Genomic DNA, 24,648 nt, shown 5'->3' with positions numbered 1-24,648 from the left:
GGTGCGCCAGGACACACCCTCCTCCTGCCGCGGACACACCCTCCTCCTGCCGCAGACACACCCTCCTGCTGCTGCTGACACACCCTCCTCCTGCCGCAGACATCAACGAGTGTGCTCTGGACCCTGAGGTTTGTGCCAATGGCATGTGCGAGAACCTTCGGGGCAGCTACCGCTGCGTCTGCAACCTGGGTTATGAGGCAGGTGCCTCAGGCAAGGACTGCACAGGTGAGCATACCACCTGGCGGGCGGATGTGTAGGCGGCCTCTTCCGCTGCAGACCCCTCACCCCTCTCTCCCACCCCCACCCCACAGACGTGGATGAGTGTGCCCTCAACAGCCTCCTGTGTGACAATGGGTGGTGCCAGAACAGCCCCGGCAGCTACAGCTGCTCCTGCCCCCCCGGCTTCCACTTCTGGCAGGACACGGAGATCTGCAAAGGTACTGGGTCCCGGGCTCACGTGGGTTTGTACACACACATATGCTTTGACATACTAGCGTGTGGCGTGTGCACACACAGGCATGCACACGCTCAAAGATGCTTACATATTACCTCTATTCACACATACATTCATGCTATATGTAGTGTGCACACACACATATATGCACACGCTCAGATACTCACATGTTGCATGAGGCGTGTACACAAGACACACATGCACACACTCAGAAACATCCTGTACACAGCCACACTCAGACATGCACGTTGCATGTGTCATGCATACATACACCCAGACACGCTGCACATGCTGTGTACACACAGACACATACATTCAGACATGCTGTGTGCATGTGTACACAGACATGCGTACTCAAAGACACTTGCATATGTACCTACATTCACACACACACACTCAAAGACACACATATACTCACATTTACATACACACTTATTCTTTTTTTTTTTTTTTTTGAGACAGAGTCTTGCTCTATCACCCAGGCTGGAGTGCAGTGGCGCGATCTCAGCTCACTGCAACCTCTGCCTCCTAGTTCAAGTGATTCTCCTGCCTCACCCTCCCAAGTAGCTGGGATTACAGGCGCCCATCACCACGCCCAGATAATTTTTGTATTTTTAGTAGAGACAGGGTTTCCCCATGTTTGCCAGGCTGGTCTCGAACTCCTGACCTCAAGTGATCCACCTGCCTCAGCCTCCCGAAGTGCTGGGATTATAGGCACGAGCCACCACGCCTGGCCCATACACTCATTCTCACATTTCCCACACTTGCAGTCCCAGTCACACACGGTTGTACACACTCAGGGGCACACATTTATACACACATCCCAGAAGTCCTTCTCGAACTACAGAGTTTGGAGAGCTTCTAGGTGGATGGACCCATCCGTGTGCTGGCAGGGTGGCATGCCCAGAGCAGGCACGGAAGTTCCACATCTCCTCCCAGATACCTTGCACCATGCATCTCTTCTATCTGGCTGTTCATCATTTGTAATATCCTTTATTATTTTTTTTATTTTATTTTTTCTTGAGACGGAGTCTCACTCTGTCGCCCAGGCTGGAGTGCAATGGCGTGATCTCAGCTCACAGCAACCTCCACCTCCTGGGTTCAAGCAATTCTCCCGCCATTCAAGAGATTATCCTGCCTCTGCCTCCCAAGTAGCTGGGACTACAGGCGTGCGCCACCACGTCCAGCTAATTTGTATTTTTAACAGAGATGTGATTTCATCATGTTGGCCAGGCTGGTCTCGAACTCCTGACCTCAGTGATCCACCCGCCTCAGCCTCCCAAAGTGGTGGGATGACAGGCGTGAGCCACCACGCCCAGCCTGTGATATCCTTTATAATAAACTAGTAAACCTAAGTTAAGTATTTCCCTGAGTCCTGTGAGCCACTCTGTGGATGATCAAGCCCGGGGAGAAGGTAGAAATTCTGGAGGCCCCGATTGGCGACTGGCATCTGGTGTGGAAGACAGTCTTGTGGGACTGAGCCCTCAACCTGTGGAGTCAGACTTTAACTCCAGGCAGATAGTGTCGGAATTGAATTATAGGGCACCCTGCTGGTGTCAGAGAATTGGGCACCTTGGCAAAAACAAACAAACAAACAAAAACCACATCTGATCACTGATGTATTCTGTGTTGTGTTGTGTTGTGTTGTGTTGTGTTGTGTTGTGTTGAAGGTGAGAGTAAGAATACAGTTTTGGCTTGGTGCAGTGACTCACGCCTATAATCCCAGCACTTTGGGAGGCCGAGGTGGACGGACCACCTGAGGTTGGGAGTTTGAGACCAGCCTGGCCAACATCGTGAAATCCCATCTCTACTAAAAATACAAAAAAAATCAGCCAGGCATGGTGGCACATGCCTGTAGTCCCAGCTACTTGGGAGGCTGAGGCACGAGAATTGCTTGAACCTGGGAGACGGAGGTTGCAGTGAGCCGGGATGGTGCCACTGCACTCCAACCTGGGCGACAGAGCGAGACTCTGTTTCAAAAAAAAAAAAAAAAAGAAAGAAAGAAAAAAAAGAAAACAGTTTGGCATTTCCTGTCTCTTACAGTGTGTACACACACAGCTCGGCACACACATGTGCTTGCACGCACATTTGATTCCAGTGCCCTCTGCACACTTGTGCATCTGGTTGCACCCCGTGTCACCGGGTGCAGTGGCCCCTTGGGGAGGAGGGGTCCTGGCCAGGTAAGGCTTCTCCTCCTGCAGCTCAGGACCTGGTGGGGGGCTGTCCCCACAGACGTCGACGAATGCCTGTCTAGCCCGTGTGTGAATGGCGTCTGTCAGAACCTGAAGGGCTCTTATACCTGCAAATGTGCCCCTGGCAGCCGGCTGGACCCCTCTGGTACCGTCTGTCTAGGTGAGCGGCCCCGGAGCCCGACGGCGTTCCAGAGGCTGGGTGTCTGTGGGTCAGGGTGCAGGTGTAGGGCCGGCAGATGAGACAGGTGACCTGCCTTTTCTCCCCAGACAGCACCAAGGGCACCTGCTGGCTGAAGATCCAGGACAGCCGCTGTGAGGTGAACCTTCAGGGAGCCAGCCTGCGGTCCGAGTGCTGCGCCACCCTCGGGGCAGCCTGGGGGAGCCCCTGCGAACGCTGCGAGATCGGTAACACCCTCCTGGGGGCCTCCCAGGCGCCCATGGGAAAAGCCCTCAACGGGGCGGGTCCCCCCGGGGCTGGCATGAGAGAATTGCTCCTCTCTTCACTCTCGTTCTCCCAATTGCAGACCCTGCCTGTGCCCGGGGCTTTGCCCGGATGACGGGTGTCACCTGCGATGGTAACTCCCTGCCCGTGTCCAGTTCACTCCCTACTCCAGAGCCCGCACACAACCAGGCGCACCACCCTCATGGGTGCCACCTCCAGCCCCGCCCTGGAGTCTTTTGCGATGGGGACAGATGTTCTCCCTCCCTGGTCCCCAGGCCTTCTGGAGAGTCCCCAGTCCCTGTCCCCATCCCCTTCCTTCCTCCCCAAGGACAACTTGAGACCCCAGGGGAATGGCCAGCCAGCGCCCTTCTCCTCCCTGGACCCTCCGGCTTTCCCTCCTCCTTACCCAGATGTGAACGAGTGTGAGTCCTTCCCGGGAGTCTGTCCCAATGGGCGTTGCGTCAACACTGCCGGGTCTTTCCGCTGCGAGTGTCCACAGGGCCTGATGCTGGACGCCTCGGGCCGGCTGTGCGTGGGTGAGTCCAGGCGAGGTCCGCATACGGGGCCACACGTTCTTCCTTTGTTCCCTCCACCCGCAGTGACTCGAGGAACAGGAGAGATTATTTATTTATTTATTTTTGAGACGGAGTGTTGCTTATGTCGCCCAGGCTGGAGTGCAGTGGCGCGATCTCGGCTCACTGCAACTTCCGCCTCCCGGGTTCAAGCGATTCTCCTGCCTCAGCCTCCTGAGTAGCTGGGATTACAGGCACACACCACCACACCCGGCTAATTTTTGTGTTTTTAGTAGAGATGGGGTTTCACCATGTTGGCTAGGATGGTCTCGAACTCCTGACCTCAGGTGATCTGCCCGCCTCGGCCTCCCAAAGTGTTGGGATTACAGGTGTGAGCCACCGCGCCCAGCCTGAATGGGAGAGATTTCAGGCATTCTTTGGGATCCTCTGCCTCTGGCTAACACATCATGAAAGACATTTGGGTAGTTTTTTTTTTTTTTTTCTTTTTTCTTTTTCCTCAAGACAGGGTCTCACTCTGTCACCCAGGCAGGAGTGCAGTGGCGCAATCTCATCTCACTACAACTTGCACTTCCTGGGTTCAACTGATTTTTGTACCTTGATCTCCTGAGCAGCTGGGACTACAGGTGTGCACCAGCACACCCAGCTAATTTATTTATTTATTGGTATATCTATATATATTTTTGTAGGGGACAGGGTCTCACTATCTTGCCTAGGCTGGTCTCAAACTCCTGGCCTCAAGGGATCCCCCTACCTCAGCATCCCAGAGTGCTGGAATTCCAGCCAGGATTTATCTTTGAGGACAGTTTTAGGTTCACAGCAAATATGAACACATAGCCCCCACCTCCACACACGTACAGCCTCCCCAACTATCAACACCTTGCACCGGGGTTAGAGGGTGCATTTGTTATGATGGGTATAGCATTATCACCTCTAAGTCCATAGAGCACCTTAGGGTTTACCCTTGGTGTGTTGGACTTTCTATGGGTTTGGACGAACGTATAAGGACATATGTTCACCACTGTAGTGTCATACAGGGTAGTTTCACTGCCCTAAAAATCCTTAGTGGCCGGGCATGGTGGCTCACGCCTGTAATGCCAGCACTTTGGGAAGCTGAGGCGGGTGGATTGCTTGAGGTCAGGAGTTCAAGACCAGCCTGGTAAACATGGTGAAACCCCATCTCTACTAAAATACAAAAGTAGCGGGTGCCTGTAATCCTAGCTACTCGGGAGGCTGAGGCAGGAGAATCGCTTGAACCCGGGAGGTGGAGGTTGCAGTGAGCTGAGATTATGCCACTGCACTACAGCCTGGGCGACAGAGCGAGACTCCGTCTAAAAAAAAAAAAAAAATTGGCCAGGCATGGTAGCTCATGCCTGTAATCCCAGCACTTTGGGAGGCCGAGGTGGACAGATCACTTGAGTTCAAGATCAGCCTGGCCAACGTGATACCGAGTCTCTACTAAAAAATACAAAAGTTAGCCCGGTGTGGTAGCACACACCTGTAATCCCAGCTCCTCGGAAGCTGAGGTGGGAGAATTGCTTGAACCTGGGAGGTGGAGGTTGCAGTGAGCTGAGATTGTGCCACTGCACTCCAGCCTGGGTGACAGAGCAAGACTATGTCTCAAAAAAAATCAATCAACCAATGAATTAATCATTAAAAAATTATGGATAGAGGGGCTTAGAACAGTGCTACAGAACAGTGCACATAGTACCCTCCCAGGCAGTGTCTGGAGGAAGTCACCCCTTTTCACTCTGGCCCTCGACCTGACTACATCCAATGGGAGTGACTGAGCGGCACGCCTGTCTCGCAGGGGGCACAGTGTGGCAGGGATGGGGACGCAGTGACCGTTCCCCTGTGCAGATGTGAGATTGGAACCATGTTTCCTGCGATGGGATGAGGATGAGTGTGGGGTCACCCTGCCTGGCAAGTACCGGATGGACGTCTGCTGCTGCTCCATCGGGGCCGCGTGGGGAGCCGAGTGCGAGGCCTGCCCGGATCCCGAGTCTCTGGAGTTCGCCAGCCTGTGCCCGCGGGGGCTGGGCTTTTCCAGCCGGGACTTCCTGTCTGGCCGACCGTTCTATAAAGGTGCGGTTGGGGAAGGGGTCAGGCCCCTGGAAGGATGGGGAGGGGACGGCATAGACAAAAGCCTGGAGATGGGAGGTGTGTTTGGGGAAAAGGGGATGTGGGTAAGGCGAGGCACTAAGAACCCAGGGAGGGCCTGGTGTATGGATCCCAAGCTTGGGGACTCAGGGTGGTTTGATGCCCCTGTACTTCAGATGTGAATGAATGCAAGGTGTTCCCTGGCCTCTGCATGCACGGTACCTGCAGAAACACGGTGGGCAGCTTCCACTGCGCCTGTGCGGGGGGCTTTGCCCTGGATGCCCGGGAACGGAACTGCACAGGTAGGTGCCACCTCTGCCTCTTGGAGAGAGCATGATCTTTGGCAGGGATAGGGGCCTCGAATAAGACGTAGAGACAACACCTGTTCTTTTTCTTCTTCTTCTTCTTCTTTTTTTTTTTTTTTGAGACGTAGTTTCACTCTTGTTATCCAGGCTGGAGTGCAATGGCACGATCTCGGCTCACTGCAACCTCCACCTCCCAGGTTCAAGCGACTCTCCTTCCTCAACCTCCCAAGTAGCTGGGATTACAGGCATGCGCCACCATGCCTGGCTAATTTTGTATTTTTCAGTAGTGATGGGGTTTCTCCGTGTTGGTCAGGCTGGTCTTGAACTCCTGACTTCAGGTGATCCGCCCACCTCGGCCTCCCAAAGTGCTGGGATTACAGGCGTGAGCCACCGTGCCCGGCAAGCACCTGTTCTTTGGGCACTTCTTTTTTTTTTTTTTGAGACGGAGTCTCGCTCTGTCGCCCAGGCTGGAGTGCAGTGGCGCGCTCTCGGCTCACTGCAAGCTCCGCCTCCCAGGTTCATGCCATTCTCCTGCCTCAGCCTCTCCGAGTAGCTGAGACTACAGGCGCCCGCCACTACGCCCGGCTAATTTTTTTTTTGTATTTTTTGTAGAGACGGGGTTTCACCGTGGTCTCGATCTCCTGACCTCGTGATCCGCCCGCCTCGGCCTCCCAAAGTGCTGGGATTACAAGCGTGAGCCACCGCGCCCGGCTCTTTGGGCACTTCTTGTATCTACCTCTGTGCTGCATGACCTAGGGCAGGTGATTGCCCTCCTTGGGCTGCAAGGACCCTGACTATAAAAGAAGGGGCTGGGCCGGGCACGGTGGCTCACGCCTGTAATCCCAGAACTTAGGGAGGCCAAGGCGGGTGGATCACGAGGTCAGGAGATCGAGACCATCCTGGCTAAGATGGTGAAACCCCATCACTACTAAAAATACAAAAATTAGCCGGGTGAAAGGGGCTGGGCTAGGCACGATGGATCACACCTGTAATCCCAGCACTTTGGGAGGCCAAGGCGATGGATCACTTGAGGTCAAGAGTTCGAGACCAGGCTGGCCAACATGGCAATACCCTGTCTCTACTAAAAGTACAAAAATTAGCTAGGCGTGGTGGTGGGCACCTGTAATCCCAGCTACTCGGGAGGCTGAGGCAGGAGAATTACTTGAACCCGGTAGGCGGAGGTTGCAGTGAGCTGAGATTGTGCCATTGCACTCCAGCCTGGGTGACAGAAAGAGACTGTGTCTCAAATATAAATAAATAAGTAAATAAAACATAAAAGAAGGGTCTGGCAAAGGTGACCTTTAGAGGCCTCCAGGGCCAGCATGGTGGCTCACGCCTGTGATCCCAGCACTTCTGGAGGCCAAGGTGGGAGGATTGCTTGAGCCTAAGAGTTTGAGACTAGCCCAGGTAACACAGCGAGACCTCCATCTCTGCAAAAAATAAAAAAATTATTATTGCATTAACTGTAGTCCCAGCTACTCAAGAGGCTGAGGCAGAAGGATCCCTTGAGCCCCTGGGAGGTTGAGGCTGCAGTGAGCTGTGATCACACCACTGTACTCCAGCCTGAGTGACAGAGCAAGACTCTGTCTCTAAAAAAACAAACAGGCTGGGCTCAGTGGCTCACGCCTGTAATCCTAGCACTTTGGGAGGCCGAGGCGGGTGGATTGCTTTAGGTCAGGAGTTTGAGACCAGCCTGGCCAACATGGTGAAACCCTGTCTCTACTAAAAATACAAAATTAGCCGGGCATGGTGGCGCACGCCTGTAATCCCAGCTACTTGGGAGGCGGAGGCAGGAGAATCCCTTGATCCTGGGAGGCAGAAGTTGCAGTGAGCCGAGATTGCACCACTGCACTCCAGCCTGGGTGACAGAGCAAGACTCGGTCTCTAAAAATAAATAAATAAGTAATAAAAATAAAATAAAATAAAACAAACAAATCTACCACCAAAATTAAGAAAATGGAGAGCTCCAGGCTGTGAGAAAACTCCCTGCCCTTGTCATGTTTAGTTCGGGGTCCCTCCATTTCCTGGCTCCTTTTGGGGGCTTCTGTTCTGCCTGTCATATCTACAGATTTGATGACCCCATACGGCACCCCATCATGTCTGCATCATGTCTCCCCTCTTGGCCTGTGCCTCCTTATGTCTGCAGACAGGCTTCCTCTAGCCCACACCTCCATCAAAGGACAGGGACCCCCCTGCCTTGTGCCCCGTGATGCGGCACACACGGCCCCTCCGGCCTCTGCCCCCCTCTCCCCACAGATATTGACGAGTGTCGCATCTCCCCTGACCTCTGCGGCCAGGGCGCCTGTGTCAACACGTGGGGCAGCTTTGAGTGCGAGTGTTTTCCCGGCTACGAGAGCGGCTTCATGCTGATGAAGGACTGCATGGGTCGGTGACTGCCAGGCAGGGGTGTGGTGGGCGCCCTGGGCAGGGTGGGCATTGAGGAGAGGGAGGGTGGGGACGGCTGTTGCTGTGTGGACGTGGATGGAGGGGGCAGGAGGAGGGAGGAGCTGAAATTAGCTGGGTTACAGTGACTCTGGGCTCCATGAGGCCTTGTCTTAGGAGAGAGACCTGGGGGCTGAGACCTGGGGGTGGCCAGCACACTGGGGTGGGTGAGGTCTCCCAGGGAGGGTGTGTAGCTTGGGTAGAGGACAGGGCCCCTCAGAGAAGCCTGGGAAATACTGCCAGTTACAAGGCCTCTTGTCCCCATCATTGACTTTGTTACTCATTTGATGAGCATTTCACATGCATCCTCTGAGCTAGAGGCACTCCAGGGAGCCCTCTTTCCCTGGAGCTCACAGCCTAACAGAAAGACAGACATGAATAACATGAATCGCTGAGGAAATGCGAAATTGGGCTGGGTGCAGTGGCCCTCGCCTGTAGTCCCAGCACTTTGAGAGGCTGAGGCCGTAGGATCGCTTGAGTCCACGAGTTCGAGGCCAGCCTGGGCAACATAACAAGACTCTGTCACTACAAAATTTTTTAAAAATTAGCTAGGCATGGTGGCGTGTGCTACTCGGGAGGCTGAGAAGGGAGGATCCTTTGAGCCCAGGAGGTTGAGGCTGCAGTGAACCATGATCGCACTTTTGCACTCCAGCCTGGGTGACAGAGTGAGACCCTAACAAAAAAAGGAAGGAAGGAAGGAAGGAGAGAAGGAAGGAAGGAAGGAAGGAAGGGGAAAAAGCCAGGCACAGTGGCTCATGCCTGTAATCCCAGCACTTTGGGAGGCTGAGGTGGGCAGATTGCCTGAGTTCAGGAGTTCGAAACCAGCCTGGGCAACATGGTGAAACCCCATCTCTACTAAAATACAAAAAATTAGCTGGGTGTGGTGGCGTGTGCCCGTAGTTCCAGCTACTCAGGAAGCTGAGGCAGGAGAATTGCTTGAACCCAGGAGGTGGAGGTTGCAGTGAGCCAAGATCGCACCACTGCACTCCAGCCTGGGTGACAAAGCGAGACTCTGTCTCCAAATTTAAAAAAAAAAAAAAAAAGAAAGAAAGAAAAAGAAAGGAAAAGAAAAGAAAAAAATGCAAAATTGCCACTGTCAGAAGCCCTTAAAAGGGCCACATGATCTGATGAGAGATGGCCAAGACAGGATTGCTTGAGGCCAGGAGTTCAAGACCAGCTTGGTCAACATAGAGAGGCCCCGTCTCTACACAAAATTTAAAAATTAGCCGGGCGTGGTGGTGCCTGCCTGTAGTCCCAGCTACTCAGGAGGCTGAGGTGGGAGGATAGTTTGAACCCGGGAGGTGGAGTCTGCAGGGAGCTGTGATCGTGTCACTGCACTCCAGCCTGGGTAACAGTGTGAAAATCTGTCTTAAAAAAAAAAAACAAAAAAGGCTGGGCTCGGTGGCTCACACCTGTAATGCCAGCAATTTGGGAGGCTGAGGCAGGTGAATCACTTGAGGTCAGGATTTTGAGACCAGCCTGGCCAACATGGTGAAACGCTGTCTCTACTAAAAACACAAAAATTAGCTGGGCTTGGTGATGCACACCTGTAATCCCAGCTACTTGGGAGGCTGAGGCAGGAGAATTGCATGAACCCAGGAGGCGGAGGTTGCAGTGAGCCGAGATCGTTCCACTGCACTCCAGCCTGGGTGACAGAGCGAGACTCCATCTCAAAAACAACAACAGCAACAACAACAACAACAACAAAAGGAAAGAAAGAAAGAATGGAGTGGGGTGAACAGGGTGAAGACACTGGAGAACAGCATGTGCAAAGGCCCTGGGGTGGGCCTGAGGGATGGAAGGATGCCTCTGTGGCTGAAGAGTGATGAGGCCATGGCGAGGCTGCCTGCTCCCTGCCCTGAGTCCTGGCGGGACTGAGCCTCAGCTTTCTGGCGTGTCCTGCAGGGAGTGGAGGAGGGCTTCTTAGCGCCTTTTCTAGTGGCCCCAAGAGTGTCAGCTTCATGGCCTTTGTTCTTCTGAGAATCTCAGCCTCCCTCCCCATCTGGCTGGTCTCTGCTTCTGGTGCAGACCCCACTCCCCTAGGTCATCCCAGCCCGGAGCCTCCAGGCTCTCCTGGCTCCCGCTGGGGTGAAGGGGGCAGGGGAGGTGGCAGGGAGAAGCCGGCATGAGCCTCATCGCCCCTTCCCTGCATCAGCACCTTCACGCCCGCTCTCTCTTTCCACACAAACCTTCAGACGTGGACGAGTGTGCAAGGGACCCGCTGCTCTGTCGGGGAGGCACTTGCGCCAACACGGATGGGAGCTACAAGTGCCAGTGTCCCCCTGGGCATGAGCTGACGGCTGAGGGCACTGCCTGTGAGGGTGAGTGTGCATCTGGGTGTGCAAGTGTGAGTGTGAGCCCATGTGCGTGAAAGTGAGTGGGCGTCTGGTGAATATGGGCTGGATGAGTGAGAGGGTGGGCAGCTGTATCTGTCTTTCTGAGGCCATACCTGTGTGAGTGTGCAAGTGTGTGTCAGTGTGTACCTGTGTGTGTAAGTGGGTTTATATGCAAGATGGCGGGAGTATGTTTGTGTGTCTAGATGAACACGCACATGTGTGAGTGTCTGTACAAGGGCAAGCGTTTGTGCGTTTGGGTGACTGTGTGTGTGTCTGTACATGGGGGAATGTTTGCATGTGAGTAGGTGTGAGTGTGTGTTTGCATCTGTGTGAACACACAAGAGGGTTTGAGTGTGTATTTGGTTATGAATGTATCTACCAAGGGCAAGTGTGTTTGCATGTGCGTAGGTGTGTTTCATTTTGTTTTGTTTGAGACAGGGTCCCAGTCTGTTGTCCAGGCTGGGGTGCAGTGGCACGATCACAGCTCACTGCAGCCTCCACCTCCTGGGCTCAGGTGATCCTCCCACCTCAGCCTCCCAAGTAGGTGGGACTACAGGCATGCACCACCATGCCTGGCTAATTTCTGAGTGGGTGTGTTTGTACATAAGTCTGTGTGTGTGTATGCAAAAGAATGTGTTGTGTAGTTGGATGCAAATGCATGTTTATAAAGAGAGGTGTGTTTGTGTGTGAGTGGGTGTAAGGATGTGTTTGTGAGTGAGTCTGTGTGGGTGTACCTCTGGATGTGGGTGTCTGGGTGTGGATGTGTGTTTGCACAAGGACAGGTATGTTTGAGGGTGTGTTTATGTGTCTGTGTGAGTGTGTACATGGGTGTGTTTGTATGTGTGTGCACACATGGGTGTGAGTGTGCCCCTGGGTGTGGATGTGTATTTACACATGGGTGAGTGTATTTGTGTGCAAGTGGATATCAGGTGTATTGTGAATTTAGGAGTGTGCACCTGAGTGTGAGTGTGTATCTGAGTGTGCCTGTGTGTGTCTGTCAAGGGCGAGTGTGTTCACACGTGAGTGGGTACCAGGGTGTGTTTGTGAGTCTGTGTGAACGTGCACGTGGGGTGTGTATCTGGGTGTCTGTGTTTATAGGAGAATGAGTGTATTTGCATGTGAGTGAATGCGAGTGTATGGACAGCCACATGTGGGGCTGTGCCAATGCTGGCAGTGTGAGCTCCTTAGCATGCGTGTGTGCCCCAGTGTGTCTCATGGTCACACAGATGGCAAATGGGGCACAGGACTGTCTTTCACCTGCACTCCCCCACAGACATCAACGAGTGCTCCTTGAGGGATGGCCTGTGTCCCCACGGCCAGTGTGTCAATGTCATCGGTGCCTTCCAGTGCTCCTGCCATGCTGGCTTCCAGGGCACACCTGACCGCCAGGGCTGTGTGGGTGAGACTGTGCCCACCTGCTGGCCCCTGGGCACCAACCACAGCCCCAGCCATAGTGGCAGCCCCTCCTGTCCTCACCTCAACTCCACTCTGCTCCCACCCCCAAACCAGCCCCCTCCCCATGCTGGACCCCCTCCCCCCAGCCCCAGCCCCTGTCTGCCCTGCATCCTGCAGACATCAACGAATGCCGGGTCCGGAATGGTGGGTGTGACGTGCACTGTATTAACACTGAGGGCAGCTACCAGTGCAGCTGTGGGCAGGGCTACTTGCTGATGCCCGACGGAAGGGCATGTGCAGGTAGGTGGGCACAACTTCTTCCCACTGCCTGGTGTGGAGGGTGAGGAGGAGGTGTTGGCCGGGTCCTACGCTGGCCCAGAGCCCAGCACAGCATAGTGAAGCCAGCCAGACCCGAGGCACCCCCTGCCTGGCCTGTGGTCCTGGCCCCAGGCAGGCTGCTCACCCTGTGGGAGAACCCCTGGGGTTTTTGCAAAGGAGGGTGAATAAGGTGGAAAAGAACCTCAGAACTGCTTGAGTGCCCCCAGACTACTTGAGTGACCATCGCTGTCCTCACCTGGCTACGGTCGTCCTGGGGCCCGGGGAGCAGGTATGTACTGGGTGGTCTATCAGGGCAAAGCTAAGCACAGTCCCCAACCCTGCTCCCCCAGACGTGGACGAGTGTGAAGAGAACCCCCGTGTTTGTGACCAAGGCCACTGCACCAACATGCCGGGGGGTCACCACTGCCTGTGCTATGATGGCTTCATGGCCACGCCAGACATGAAGACATGTGTCGGTGAGGAGCCGGGACGGGGGAGGAGTGGAGGAGGCGGTGTCAGAATTCACACACCAGGTCTTCCGCAACATGGCACATAGGCATGACAAACACCAGGCCCCACCCCTGCCATTCGCAGGTAGGAAGATGAGGCTTTGTAACAGCACTTGCTTCTCCACTTAAGGGTCCCTAGCACCCCAAGTCTGCTCTCCAAAGCCCATGAGATCCCTTTTTTTTTTTTTTTTTTTTGAGACGGAGTCTCGCTCTGTCGCCCAGGCTGGAGTGCAGTGGCTCAATCTCGGCTCACTGCAAGCTCTGCCTCCCGGGTTCCCGCCATTCTCCTGCCTCAGCCTCTCCGAGTAGCTGGGACTACAGGCACCAGCCACCACACCCGGCTAATTTTTTTTTTTTGTATTTTCAGTAGAGACGGGGTTTCACCGTGGTCTCGATCTCCTGACCTCGTGATCCGCCCGCCTCAGCCTCCCAAAGTGCTGGGATTACAAGCGTGAGCCACCGCGCCCGGCCGAGATCCCATTTATATAATAGAAGCAGAATTCCCCAAACCTTGCTCTTTTAAATGGCATTTGTTTAATACGACATACACAACACCTATCAGGATTGTGTCCTATTCAAGGGCTGTGCTTTAAGATCACTGAAGACAAAGGGGTTTCTGGCAGAGGACAGTGGACAAGGCAGGAAAGAGACTCAGAACTGTGTTCTCTAAGGTGGCGATTGCAGTCCTCATCTGGCTACAGGTTGCCCTGGGGCCTCGGGAGCAGATGTGTACTGGGTGCCCTATCAGGACAAAGCTGAGGCCAGAGTGTGGAAGTTCCAGGAAGTAACAATGTAACTCCCGGCCAAGAAACTGAGTGAAGCTTAAAGAGCTTAGAGGGTTCCAGTTTATAGGAGTCTCAGAGAGCAAGCACTTCAGTGATGGGCCTTGTGAACAAATGCATTTAGGGAATGTGGTCTGCTCCACGCCCCTGTTGCAGATCCACTGTGCATATTGGCATAAAGGCTCTGAAAAGTCCTGCAGGAGGAAACCCTGGTTAGCTTTGTGGATCTCAGCCTTCTCTAAATATATTTGACCATAAAATACTTTTGGAAACACATTCCTGGTGTGTTCCTTGGAACGTGCACTGTGAAACGCTCACAAAACACTCCCAATTGCCCAGTAGTGGACATACAGGGAGCTCCCTGCCCCTGGAGAAAAGAAAGAGAGTCCTAGCAGAGAGGACCTGTGCGGCAGGACAGTCAGGAATGCTGGTGCTCTCCCTCCCGCCCTCACCTACTTCCTCTCCTGTCACCCCTGCACCCAGTCCTCACACCTCATGGTCTCTTCCCCAACAGATGTGGATGAGTGTGACCTGAACCCTCACATCTGCCTCCATGGGGACTGCGAGAACACGAAGGGTTCCTTTGTCTGCCACTGTCAGCTGGGCTACATGGTCAGGAAGGGGGCCACGGGCTGCTCTGGTGAGCCGGCGGTCAGCGGTGCAGGCAGAGGGGACTCCCCGGGGCCATTTTGGGAATCATGGGGTCTATTTCCATCCCTCAGGGCAGAGCACAGCCAGAATTCATTCTCGTAGATTTCCACGGATGGCTTCTTGTGTTAAAGCAAGAACAGAGTCCTATACGGTGCCCTGGGGGTCCCCTGAACAGCTCAGGAGGGGAAGCCCCAAGTGTCTGCAGCAGCATTTCTGAAACGTGAATGCCTGATAATCTGATGCGATACAGGGATGAACACTTAAACATTTGAATAGTGACTGTATTACTTCCCTGTGGCTGCCATAACAAATGATCACACAATTGGTGGCTTAGAAATTGATTCTCTGGGCCAGGCACGGTGGCTCATGCCTGTAATCCCAGCACTTTGGGAGGCTGAGGCGGGCAGATCACCTGAGGTCAGGAGTTCGAGACTAGCCTGGTCAACATGGTGAAACCCATCTCTACTAAAAATACAAAAATTAGCCAGGCATAGTAATCCCAGCTACTCGGGAGGCTGGGGCAGGAGAATCATTTGAACCCGGGAGGCAGAGGTGGCAGTGAGCCAAGATAGCACCACTGCATTCTAGCCTGGGCAACAGAGTGAGACCCCATCTCAAAAGAAAATAAGTAAATTCAGGAGGCTGAGGCAGGAGAATGGTGTGAACCTGGGAGGCAAAGCTTGCAGTGAGCCGAGGTCGAGCCACTGCACTCCAGCCTGGGTGACAGAGCCAGACTCCATCTCAAAAAAAAAAAAAAAAAAGAAAAAAGAAAAAGAAAAGGAAAATAAGTAAATTGATTCTCCGCGTGGCGCAGTGGCTCACACTTGTAATCCCAGCACTTTGGGAGGCCAAGGCGGGAGGACTGCTTGAGCCCATGGGTTCGAGACTAGCCTGGGTGACATGGATACATCACAACATGGCCATATGGCAACACTAATAGAGAAGCAACCCCATCTCTATTAAAAATTTTAAAAATTAGCCTGGGCAGGGTAGCTCACACCTGTAATCCCAGCACTTTGGGGGCTGAGGTGGGTGAATTACCTGAGGTCAGGAGTTTGAGACCAGCCTGGCCAACATAGCAAAACCCCATCTCTACTAAAAATACAAAATTAGCTGGGTATGGTGGCGCATGCCTGTAATCCCAGCTACTTGGGAGGCTGAGGCAGGAGAATCGCTTGAATCCAGGAGGCGGAGGTTGCAGCGAGCCAAGATCGCACCACTGCACTCCAGCTTGGGCCACAGGGCAAAACTCCATCTCAAAAAAACAAACATTTTTCATAATTAAAAAGAAATTTATTCTCCTTCTAGAATAATAGTTCTGGAAGCCAGAAGTCTGAAATCAAGGTGTCTGCAGAGTTAGCACCTTCTTGGGGGCTCAGAGGCAGAACGTGTTCCATGCCTCCTTGGCGTTCCTCAGCTTGTAGATGCATCATTCGAGTCTGTCTCCATCTTCATATGGCCTTCTTCTCTCTGTGTATCTATTTTTTTATTTTTCATTTTTTACATTTTATTATTGATTGATTGATTGATTGTGAGATAGTGTCTCACTCTGTCTCCCAGGCTAGAGTGCAGTGACACAATCATAGCTCACTGCAGCCTCCACCTCTCCAGGCTCAGGTGATCTTCCCACCTCAGCCTCCCACACGTACCGCCACACTCAGCTAATTTTTTTTTTTTTTTGTAGAGATAGTGTTTTACTGTGTCGCCGGGGTTGGTCTTGAACTCCTGGACTCAAGACCTCGGCCTCCCAATTTGTTGGGATTACAGGCATGAGTCACTGCACCCAGTAGTAACTAATTCGTAAAGATAAGATCTGGCTGTGTTGCCCAGGCTATAGTGCAGTGGTGTGATCATAGCTCATGAACTAGTTCATAGCCTTAATTCCTGGGTTCAAGCAATCCTCCCAGCCTCAGCCTGGGACTACAGGTGCATGCTACCAAGCTGGGCTAATTTTTTAAAACGTGATCAGGCGTGGTGACTCATTTCTGTAATGCCAGCACTTTGGGAGGTTGAGGTGGAAGGATTCTTGAGCTCAGGAGTTTGAGACAAAAATTTTAAAAATTAGCCAGATGTGCTGGCGCTCACCTGTAGTCTTAGCTACTCAGGAGGCTGAGGATTGCTTAAGACCAGGAGATCCAGGCTGCAGTGAGCTATGATTGCACCACTGCACTGCACTCCAGCCTGGGTGACAGAGTGAAACCATGCCTCAGGGAGAAAAAAAAAAGGGTTTTTGTAGAAACAGGTTCTCACTATGTTGCCCACCTGGTCTCAAACTCCTTGCCTCAAGTGATCCTCCCACCTTGGCCTCCCAAGTAGCTGGGATTACAGGTGTAAGCCGTTGCATCTGGCTACACAGCCTTCTTAGAAGAACACCAGTCACTGGATCGCAGCCTACACTAATCCGGGATGACCTCATCTTAACTTACTTACATCTATGAAGACCCTGTTTCCAAATAAGGTCACATTCACGAGTTTCAGGGTTTAGGACTTGAACATACCTTTTAAGGGGATACAATTCTATCCACTCCAGTTACATGGTTATTTTAATGTGTATTAGAAACAAATGTTACATAACAGAGCATCAAGCCCGTGACTTCTTAGAGGTTGTTGATGTTGATCCAAAATTGTCTTTTAAAACACAATTTATGTCAGGGAAAACAGAAGTGTGGTAAAGAAATGTTTAGTAACAGTAGCTCACCAAGGTTTAACATGGCAGAGATCATAAGGGTGAGGCATAATTGACTCTGGATTGGAAACGCTGGTGGACAGGGAAATCCTGGCTTGGAAAAGGGGTGTGTTCATTCGGACAGTCACTTTTTTATTTTTTTATGTATTTATTTTTTTGAGACGGAGTCTCACTCTGTCGCCCAGGCTGGAGTGCAGTGGCGCGATCTCTGCTCACTGCAAGCTCCGCCTCTTGGGTTCACGCCATTCTCCTGCCTCAGCCTCCCGCGTAGCTGGGACTACAGGTGCCTGCCACCACGCCTGGCTAATTTTTTTTTGTATTTTTAGTAGAGACAGGGTTTCACCACGTTAGCCAGAATGGTCTCGATCTCCTGACCTCGTGATCCACCCACCTTGGCCTCCCAAAGTGCTGGGATTACAGGTGTGAGCCACTGCGCCCAGCTGGACAGTCACTCTTAATATCTACCCCAAGTCTTTCATGCTGCTATTTCAGACCATTTCTGGGGGCTGCTGAGAGTCATGTCTGTTAGGTTTCGGGGTTTTCTTCTTGGGCTCTGGGTAAAGATGGAAGCTCCCCAGGTGAATGGGAGGCGGCTTGCTGGGTCAGCTCTTCCCTAGAGAGGAAGAGTCCCTGCCCTTTCAGCTGCTATTGCATCGTGTCTTTCCTTCTGTGACTGGGTCTCGGCGTTGTGCCTCCTCTCCCTTTAGATGTGGATGAATGTGAGGTTGGAGGACACAACTGTGACAGTCACGCCTCTTGTCTCAACATCCTGGGGAGTTTCAGCTGTAGGTGCCTGCCAGGCTGGGTGGGGGATGGCTTCGAATGTCACGGTGAGTACCTGGGGGCAGGGAGTCGGGGCAAAGCAGAAGAGGTAGGTGGGGGGCAAGGCTGTGGGAGGGCGGGATCCGGGGGTGTCTGCAGGGGGGCAGTCAGGGTTGGAGTGTTGGTGGGTCTTTCTCCCTTCTGTCCCCACCCAATGCACACACCGTGGGGTGGGGGTTCTGGGCTCCATCTCCTGCAGACCTGGATGAATGCGTCTCCCAGGAGCACCGGTGCAGCCCAAGAGGTGACTGTCTCAATGTCCCTGGCTCCTACCGCTGCACCTGCCGCCAGGGCTTTGCCGGGGATGGCTTCTCCTGCGAAGGTGAGATTAGGGGGGTGGGAGGGCAGGGGCCCTAGAGGGACAGCCACGGGGGCTGAATTCACGGTAGCCGCCATGGTCACTCGACCTCCTGACTCTTTCTGACTCAATTGCCTGCTCCGTGGGTGCTGGAGAGGCTGTGTCCTTGGCCCAGGGGGTGCTGCTGCCTGCCCACGGCTCCCTTGAACGCTTAAGTGCATGGGACACTTCCTTCCTGGCTGCCCTCCTCCCTGGATCTAGAGAGACTGGGTCCCCTCTCTGGAGTCCAAGAGTCCAGACCACCTCTCCCCTCCCTGTCCCTGCCTCGGTCACTCGCCTCCCACCCCCGAGTCAGGGACTGAGTCCCCAGGGCTACTTGCCTGGGACTCTGGCTGACAGCAAAGTTTTCCAGTGACTGGGGCCTCCCGCCCACCCTGTGTGGGTCCTGGTCCACCGGCCTCCAGCCCTCCGAATCTTGGGGCCCCTCAGACAGGGACGAATGTGCCGAGAACGTGGACCTCTGTGACAACGGGCAGTGCCTCAATGCGCCCGGCGGGTACCGCTGTGAATGTGAGATGGGCTTTGACCCCACCGAGGACCACCGGGCCTGCCAGGGTGAGGTTGGGCCCGGTAGGGCAGAGGACAGAGTGGGTGGGTCCCCGCCACAGACTCTGGGTGGGGCAGGCTGACCCAGGGTCCCCGCAGATGTGGACGAGTGTGCGCAAGGGAACCTCTGTGCGTTTGGGAGCTGTGAGAACCTGCCTGGAATGTTCCGCTGCATCTGCGATGGTGGCTACGAACTGGACCGAGGGGGTGGCGACTGCACAGGTGTGAGGTCATCTGGGCTGGAAGGGGAGAGGAGAGAGCAGGAGTTGGGGCAGGGGACATGGCTCACTCCCTCGCTGCCCTCAGATCTCTTTTCAAGCATCCTCCCCTGCAGTCTTGCTGGGGGGCGAGGGGCACCTTGCCTGATGTCCCCATCATTTCCCGTTCCTGTTCCCCTGCTGAATAAGTTCAGTGATTGAAGTGGCCCCTCCACCCTAGCTGCTGAAAGGGTCTCCCACCTCTGTGTGTTTTAGAAATGGGCAGATGGTAAATATTTTTGGCTTTGCAGGCCACACGGTCAGTCTCTGTCATAATGATTCAACTCTGCCATTGTAGCTCAAAAGCAGCCACAGGCAATATGTAAATGAATGAATGTGGCCCCTGTACCAATAAAACTTTATTGACACAAACAGGTGGTGGACCGGATTCGGCCTACAGGTTGGAGTTTGCTAACCCATGGTTTGAAAGTTTTTTCTATATATGGGTTTTGGCTGGGTGTGGTGGCTCATGCCCATAATCTCAGCACTTTGGGAGGCTGAGGTGGGAGGATCACTCGAGGCCAGGAGTTGGAGATCAGCCTGAGCAACATAGTGAGACCCCATCTCTAAAAAGTATAAATAAAAAATTAGCTGGGCATTGTGGTACATACCTGTAGTCCCAGCTACTCCAAAGGCTGAGGCAGAAGGATCGCTTGAGCCCAGGAGTTTGAGGCCGCAGTGAGCCGTGGTTGCACAACTGCACTCCAGCCTGGTCAACACAGCAAGACCCTATCTTTAAACATCAATAAATTAAGAAAATAAAATAGATATGGTTTTCATATGTTGACTGCATGGAACTCAGGGCAGGTAGAGTTCAATGAGCAAAACTCTGCCATGCAGAACAGAGCAGGAGAAGGAATGGGGTTGGGAGGGGACAGGACAGACTGGAGGCTCCTGTCCCCTTAGGTTTCTTCCCAGGGAAGGATATGACATTGTCCCACAATCTGGTGCCCAGGAGCTGACCCTGAGCGAGGGCTACAGCTTCCCAGAATGAAGCCAGGAGGAAGGGGGGCCGAGGGAGGGCTCCCTGATGAGGACCGCGCCTCCTCCCCACAGACATCAACGAGTGTGCAGACCCAGTAAACTGCATCAACGGCCTATGCATTAACACCCCCGGCAGCTACCTCTGCAGCTGCCCCCAGGATTTTGAGCTGAACCCCAGTGGAGTGGGCTGCGTGGGTGAGTCCATGCTCAGCTCCAGATCAGGGTTCTGGGGTCAGCAGAGGTGGGTGGGATTGCCCCCCTGGGTTAACTCAGATGTCAACGTGTTCAAATCTACCTGCTTCTGACTAACGGGACATCTGCTGGTCTCCTGCAAGAGTGGTTGTCCTTGTCACCTGTTGAAATAGACACATGCATGTACATGCACACATACAGCTTTCCCCTTGACACCTACTAACCATCTTTTCTGCATGTTCAGACACTCGGGCCGGGAACTGTTTCCTGGAGACGCATGACCGAGGGGATGGCGGCATTTTCTGCAGTGCCGAGATTGGAGTTGGTGTCACCCGGGCTTCCTGCTGTTGCTCCCTGGGCTGGGCTTGGGGCAATCCCTGTGAGCTGTGCCCTATGGCCAACACCAGTGAGTCCCTGCGGGGCAGTTGAACGCCGTGACCTGAGCCACCGAGACCCTGGAGCTTAGGGAGTCACCTCTGCTAATGGCGGTGGTGGGGGGCTTAGGCGACAGGAAAACCAAGAACTGGGGAAGGAGAGGGGCTTGTCCTGGGTCACACAGCGTACTCTTGGTAGTTCATTGGCTGGGCCTCTCTCCAAGGTTGCTTTCTGTAAATTCTCTGTATTTTTAGTCACTTGATCACTCAGTCAACAAACACTGAGAGTTCCTCTGTGTCATGTGCTGGGGGCTGGGGACTCAGAGAAGGATGAGCCACAGCCTTTGCACACTGCTTCTCCCTCACCCTTAAAGCAACAGTTTCAGGACTATGAGAGTAGAGCTGTCCTAAGGGTTTTCTTTAAGGCATAGCCATAGCTCAGGAGAAAGCTGTGGGGAAGAGAAAGCTGTGGGGAAGGCTTTCCAGGAGAGGAGGCTTGAGTGAGGTTTTGAAGGATGTGTAGGAGTTTTCCTAGCAGAGTAGGGGGAATGATGTGCAATGCAGTGAGAACAGTATGTGCAAAGGCCTCAGGTGTGAAACAGGGAGGTACATGTCCACCTATTCAGGTGTATGCGTGTGTGAATGTCCAAGGTCTTCCTTGCGTGGGGAAAACTTGCAGTTAACACTAGCATCTGGTTTTGGATCAGAAGGAATAATCTTCTCTCCCTCCTACCCCCAGCCACTACCACGTAACTCTGCTCACATGTTGAATGGGAACCCACATTTACACACACACACGCATGCACACGCACATGCACACACACACACACACAAGCAGCCCCAGGACTGGCCAAAGTCTCTTGGCCCTAAGAGGCTAAAGAGATATGGGGATGTAGTTAGTACAGTAGAAGTATGCGAGCCCGCTCTTGAGCCCTTTTCAGGCTTCCTGCTGTTGCTCCCCTGTTTCCCCTAAGCTTTGCCCCAATATCCCACCTCACAGGAGCCTGTTTCCCTTTACAGCTGAGTACAGAACCCTGTGCCCGGGTGGTGAGGGCTTCCGGCCTAACCCCATCACTGTCATTCTGGAAGGTGAGTTCCTGGCAGACCATCCATCTGTCTGCCTAGAGACTGACTTTTGTCTCATCCCCACCTCACCAAAGTGCAGAGTTGAGCAGTTTTGTCCTGGGATGGGGCAGATCTTTCCACCTGGAGGCTGGGCAGCAGGATCGCACTATGCTTTTAGTTTGTGTTTAATTTTTTTTATCTGTTCTTTCAGCCATTTCTTCCACTTGTTGGTTTATTGATCTTTTCATTTGTCCCCCATCGTTCCATTCACCCTCCATCCTTCTGTCCATTTATCCTTCCATCCACCCATCCTTCCATCCTTTCATCCATCCATCCATCCGTCCATCCATCCATCCATCTATCCATCCATCCATCCATCCTTCTGCCCATTTTTTCCGTCCATCTGTACATCCATACATCCTTCCATCCAGCCATCCTCCATGTACCCATTCGTCCATTCTTCCTTCCATACTTCCATTCAACCATCCTCCATCTACCCATTCATCCATCCCCCACTCATCCCTCTCTTATCCTTTTATCCCTCCATCTAGTCAACCATTCATTCCCCATCCTTCGTTTATCCCTCATTCTTTCATCCATCCCCCATCTTTCTGTCCACTCATCCTTCCATCCATCCATCCGTCCATCCTTCCACCCGACCATCCATCCATTCATCCATCCTTCCACTCATCCTTCCATCCATTCATCCATCCATCCATCCATCCATCCATCCATCCATCCATCCATCCTTCCACCCGACCATCCATCTATTCATCTATCCTTCCACTCATCCTTCCATCCATTCACCCTTCCACCCATCCAACCATTCTCCATCTACCCATTCATCCATCCCCCCACTCATTCCTCTCCTATCCTTCTATATCTCCATTTACCCATTTATCCCCCACCCTTCCATTCATCCATCCTTTCATCCATCCCCCTCCTTCTGTCCATTTATCCTTCCATCCTTCCATCCATCCATCCTTCCACCCAGCCATCCTCCATCTACCAATTCATCTATCCTTCCTTCCATCCAACTATCCTTTATCTACCCATTCATCCATCCTCCCATTCATCCATCCTTCCATCCATCCCTCCATCCTTCCATCCAACCATGCTCCATCCACCCATTCATCCATTCGTCACTCATCCCTCTGCTATCCTTGTATCCATCCATTCACTCATCCATCCATCCCCCATCCTTCATCTAGTCCCCATTCATCCATCCATTAACCTATTTTCCACCCTCCCATCCATCCATCTCCCACCCACCTATCTCTCATTCTTCTGCCCATCTGTTCTCCCATCCATCTATCCCCCATTCACCCATCCATCCTCAATACATCCCTCCATCCACTCGTCCATCCACCCATTTCCCATCCACCCGTTCCCTACTCCCTTTCTATTCCCCCCATTCATCCACCCTTCCATCCATCTTCTATCTCCCATCTATTCATCCATTCATCCCCCATCCTCCATCCATCCATCCATCCATCCACCCATCCACTTATCCACCCATTCACTCATCCACCCATTCACTCATTTGCCTATCTACTCACCTATCCATCCACCTTCCTATCCATCCACTCACTCATCATCTTATTCATTGACCCACTTGCTTATTTACCTGTCCACTGTTTCATATGCATGCATCCATCCACTCATCCATCCACTCATCCATCCATTCATCCATCCTCCCATCCATCCTTTCTATAGGGAGTGACGAGGTTGGAGAAGACTATCTATTCTCCATCTAGAGGAAGAAAACTATCTATTTCTCTATCTAGAGGGAACTATGTGGTGGATGGGAGAATGGACTAACAGATGAAGGGAATGGAGTTGAATTTAGGGTGACATTAACTCAAGAGAATCTGTGTCCAGCCGTCAAGATAGACCCTTCAAATGTCTATCAGTCATGGACAGCACTTGGGGATCCTCGAGAGGGCCCTGGAGAACCCAGAGCATGGTGTGGGTGCCCCTTAAGTCCTCTGCACGGGTTTAGCTCCCAAGCTTGGCTTCCTTACTTCCTGACAGACATCGACGAGTGCCAAGAGCTGCCAGGGCTGTGTCAGGGGGGTGACTGCGTCAACACGTTTGGCAGTTTCCAGTGTGAGTGCCCACCTGGCTACCACCTCAGTGAGCACACCCGCATCTGTGAGGGTGAGCATGGATTCTCTTTGGGGTGGGTCAGGCTCTTCCGCTCTCTCCCTGCCTTCCTGCCCTGCCAAGCCTCACAAGGGTAGAGGAGGGAAGGCCTCATGGAAAGGCTTCTGCCCCCTGCCTCCTCTTTTGTCATGACCTGTCAGTTCTCTCTTGCTGCTTTGAAGATGTTCGTGGCTGCTGTGGATCTGTGGCATGGGGGATGGTAGGCAGGCCCTCTAAAACGCCACGACACTCCCTTATGAAATACAGCAGCTTCTTTCTTCACCATTTCTTTGTCTGGGTGTTGTAAGCTTTTGACTGGATTCCAGAGTTCTGCAAAAGTTTATTTTTGTCTGTTTTGCCAGCTCAATAGTTGCTTTTGTGGAGGAATGGAGCCCTGGAGTTCCCTACTCTGCTATTTTTGGTGACATCACTCTTAGCATGCTAATATTCCACCACCTATTTTTGTCTGCTAGCTAAGAATACTTTATTACACTTTTTTCAATGGTTGAAAAAACCAAAAGAAGAATAACATTTTGTGGCACATGAAAATTATATGAAATTCAAGGCTGGGTGCGTGGCAGCTCACACTGGTAATCCCAGTACTTTGGGAGGCTGAAGTGGGAGGATTGCTTGAGGCCAGGAGTTCAAGACCAACCTGGGCAACATGGCAAGACCTTGTCTCTACAAAAAATTAAAAAACTAGCTGGGCATGCTGACTCATGCCTGTAATCCCAACTACTTGGGAGGCTGAGGCAGGAGGATC

At 52.9% G+C, this 24,648-nt stretch overlaps 1 protein-coding gene across 1 annotated transcript in view; it reads left to right on the top strand.

Annotated features, from left to right (window-relative positions):
• Positions 1-24,648, top strand: part of FBN3 (fibrillin 3) — an 87,520-nt gene that overhangs the window by 19,942 nt on the left and 42,930 nt on the right. The window contains 22 exon segments of the mRNA XM_032171570.2: positions 100-225; positions 312-437; positions 2,687-2,806; positions 2,914-3,051; positions 3,171-3,221; positions 3,499-3,624; positions 5,479-5,703; positions 5,895-6,020; positions 8,280-8,408; positions 10,661-10,786; positions 12,075-12,200; positions 12,374-12,496; positions 12,865-12,990; positions 14,320-14,445; positions 17,850-17,972; positions 18,164-18,286; positions 18,752-18,877; positions 18,968-19,090; positions 20,182-20,304; positions 20,546-20,707; positions 21,696-21,764; positions 23,775-23,900. Coding sequence (XP_032027461.1) covers positions 100-225; positions 312-437; positions 2,687-2,806; positions 2,914-3,051; positions 3,171-3,221; positions 3,499-3,624; positions 5,479-5,703; positions 5,895-6,020; positions 8,280-8,408; positions 10,661-10,786; positions 12,075-12,200; positions 12,374-12,496; positions 12,865-12,990; positions 14,320-14,445; positions 17,850-17,972; positions 18,164-18,286; positions 18,752-18,877; positions 18,968-19,090; positions 20,182-20,304; positions 20,546-20,707; positions 21,696-21,764; positions 23,775-23,900 — 2,769 coding nt within the window.

Source organism: Hylobates moloch, unplaced genomic scaffold (genome assembly GCF_009828535.3).
Source record: "Hylobates moloch isolate HMO894 unplaced genomic scaffold, HMol_V3 SCAFFOLD_12, whole genome shotgun sequence".
NCBI lineage: Eukaryota > Metazoa > Chordata > Mammalia > Primates > Hylobatidae > Hylobates > Hylobates moloch.
This window is presented reverse-complemented; position numbering and strand designations above follow the sequence as displayed.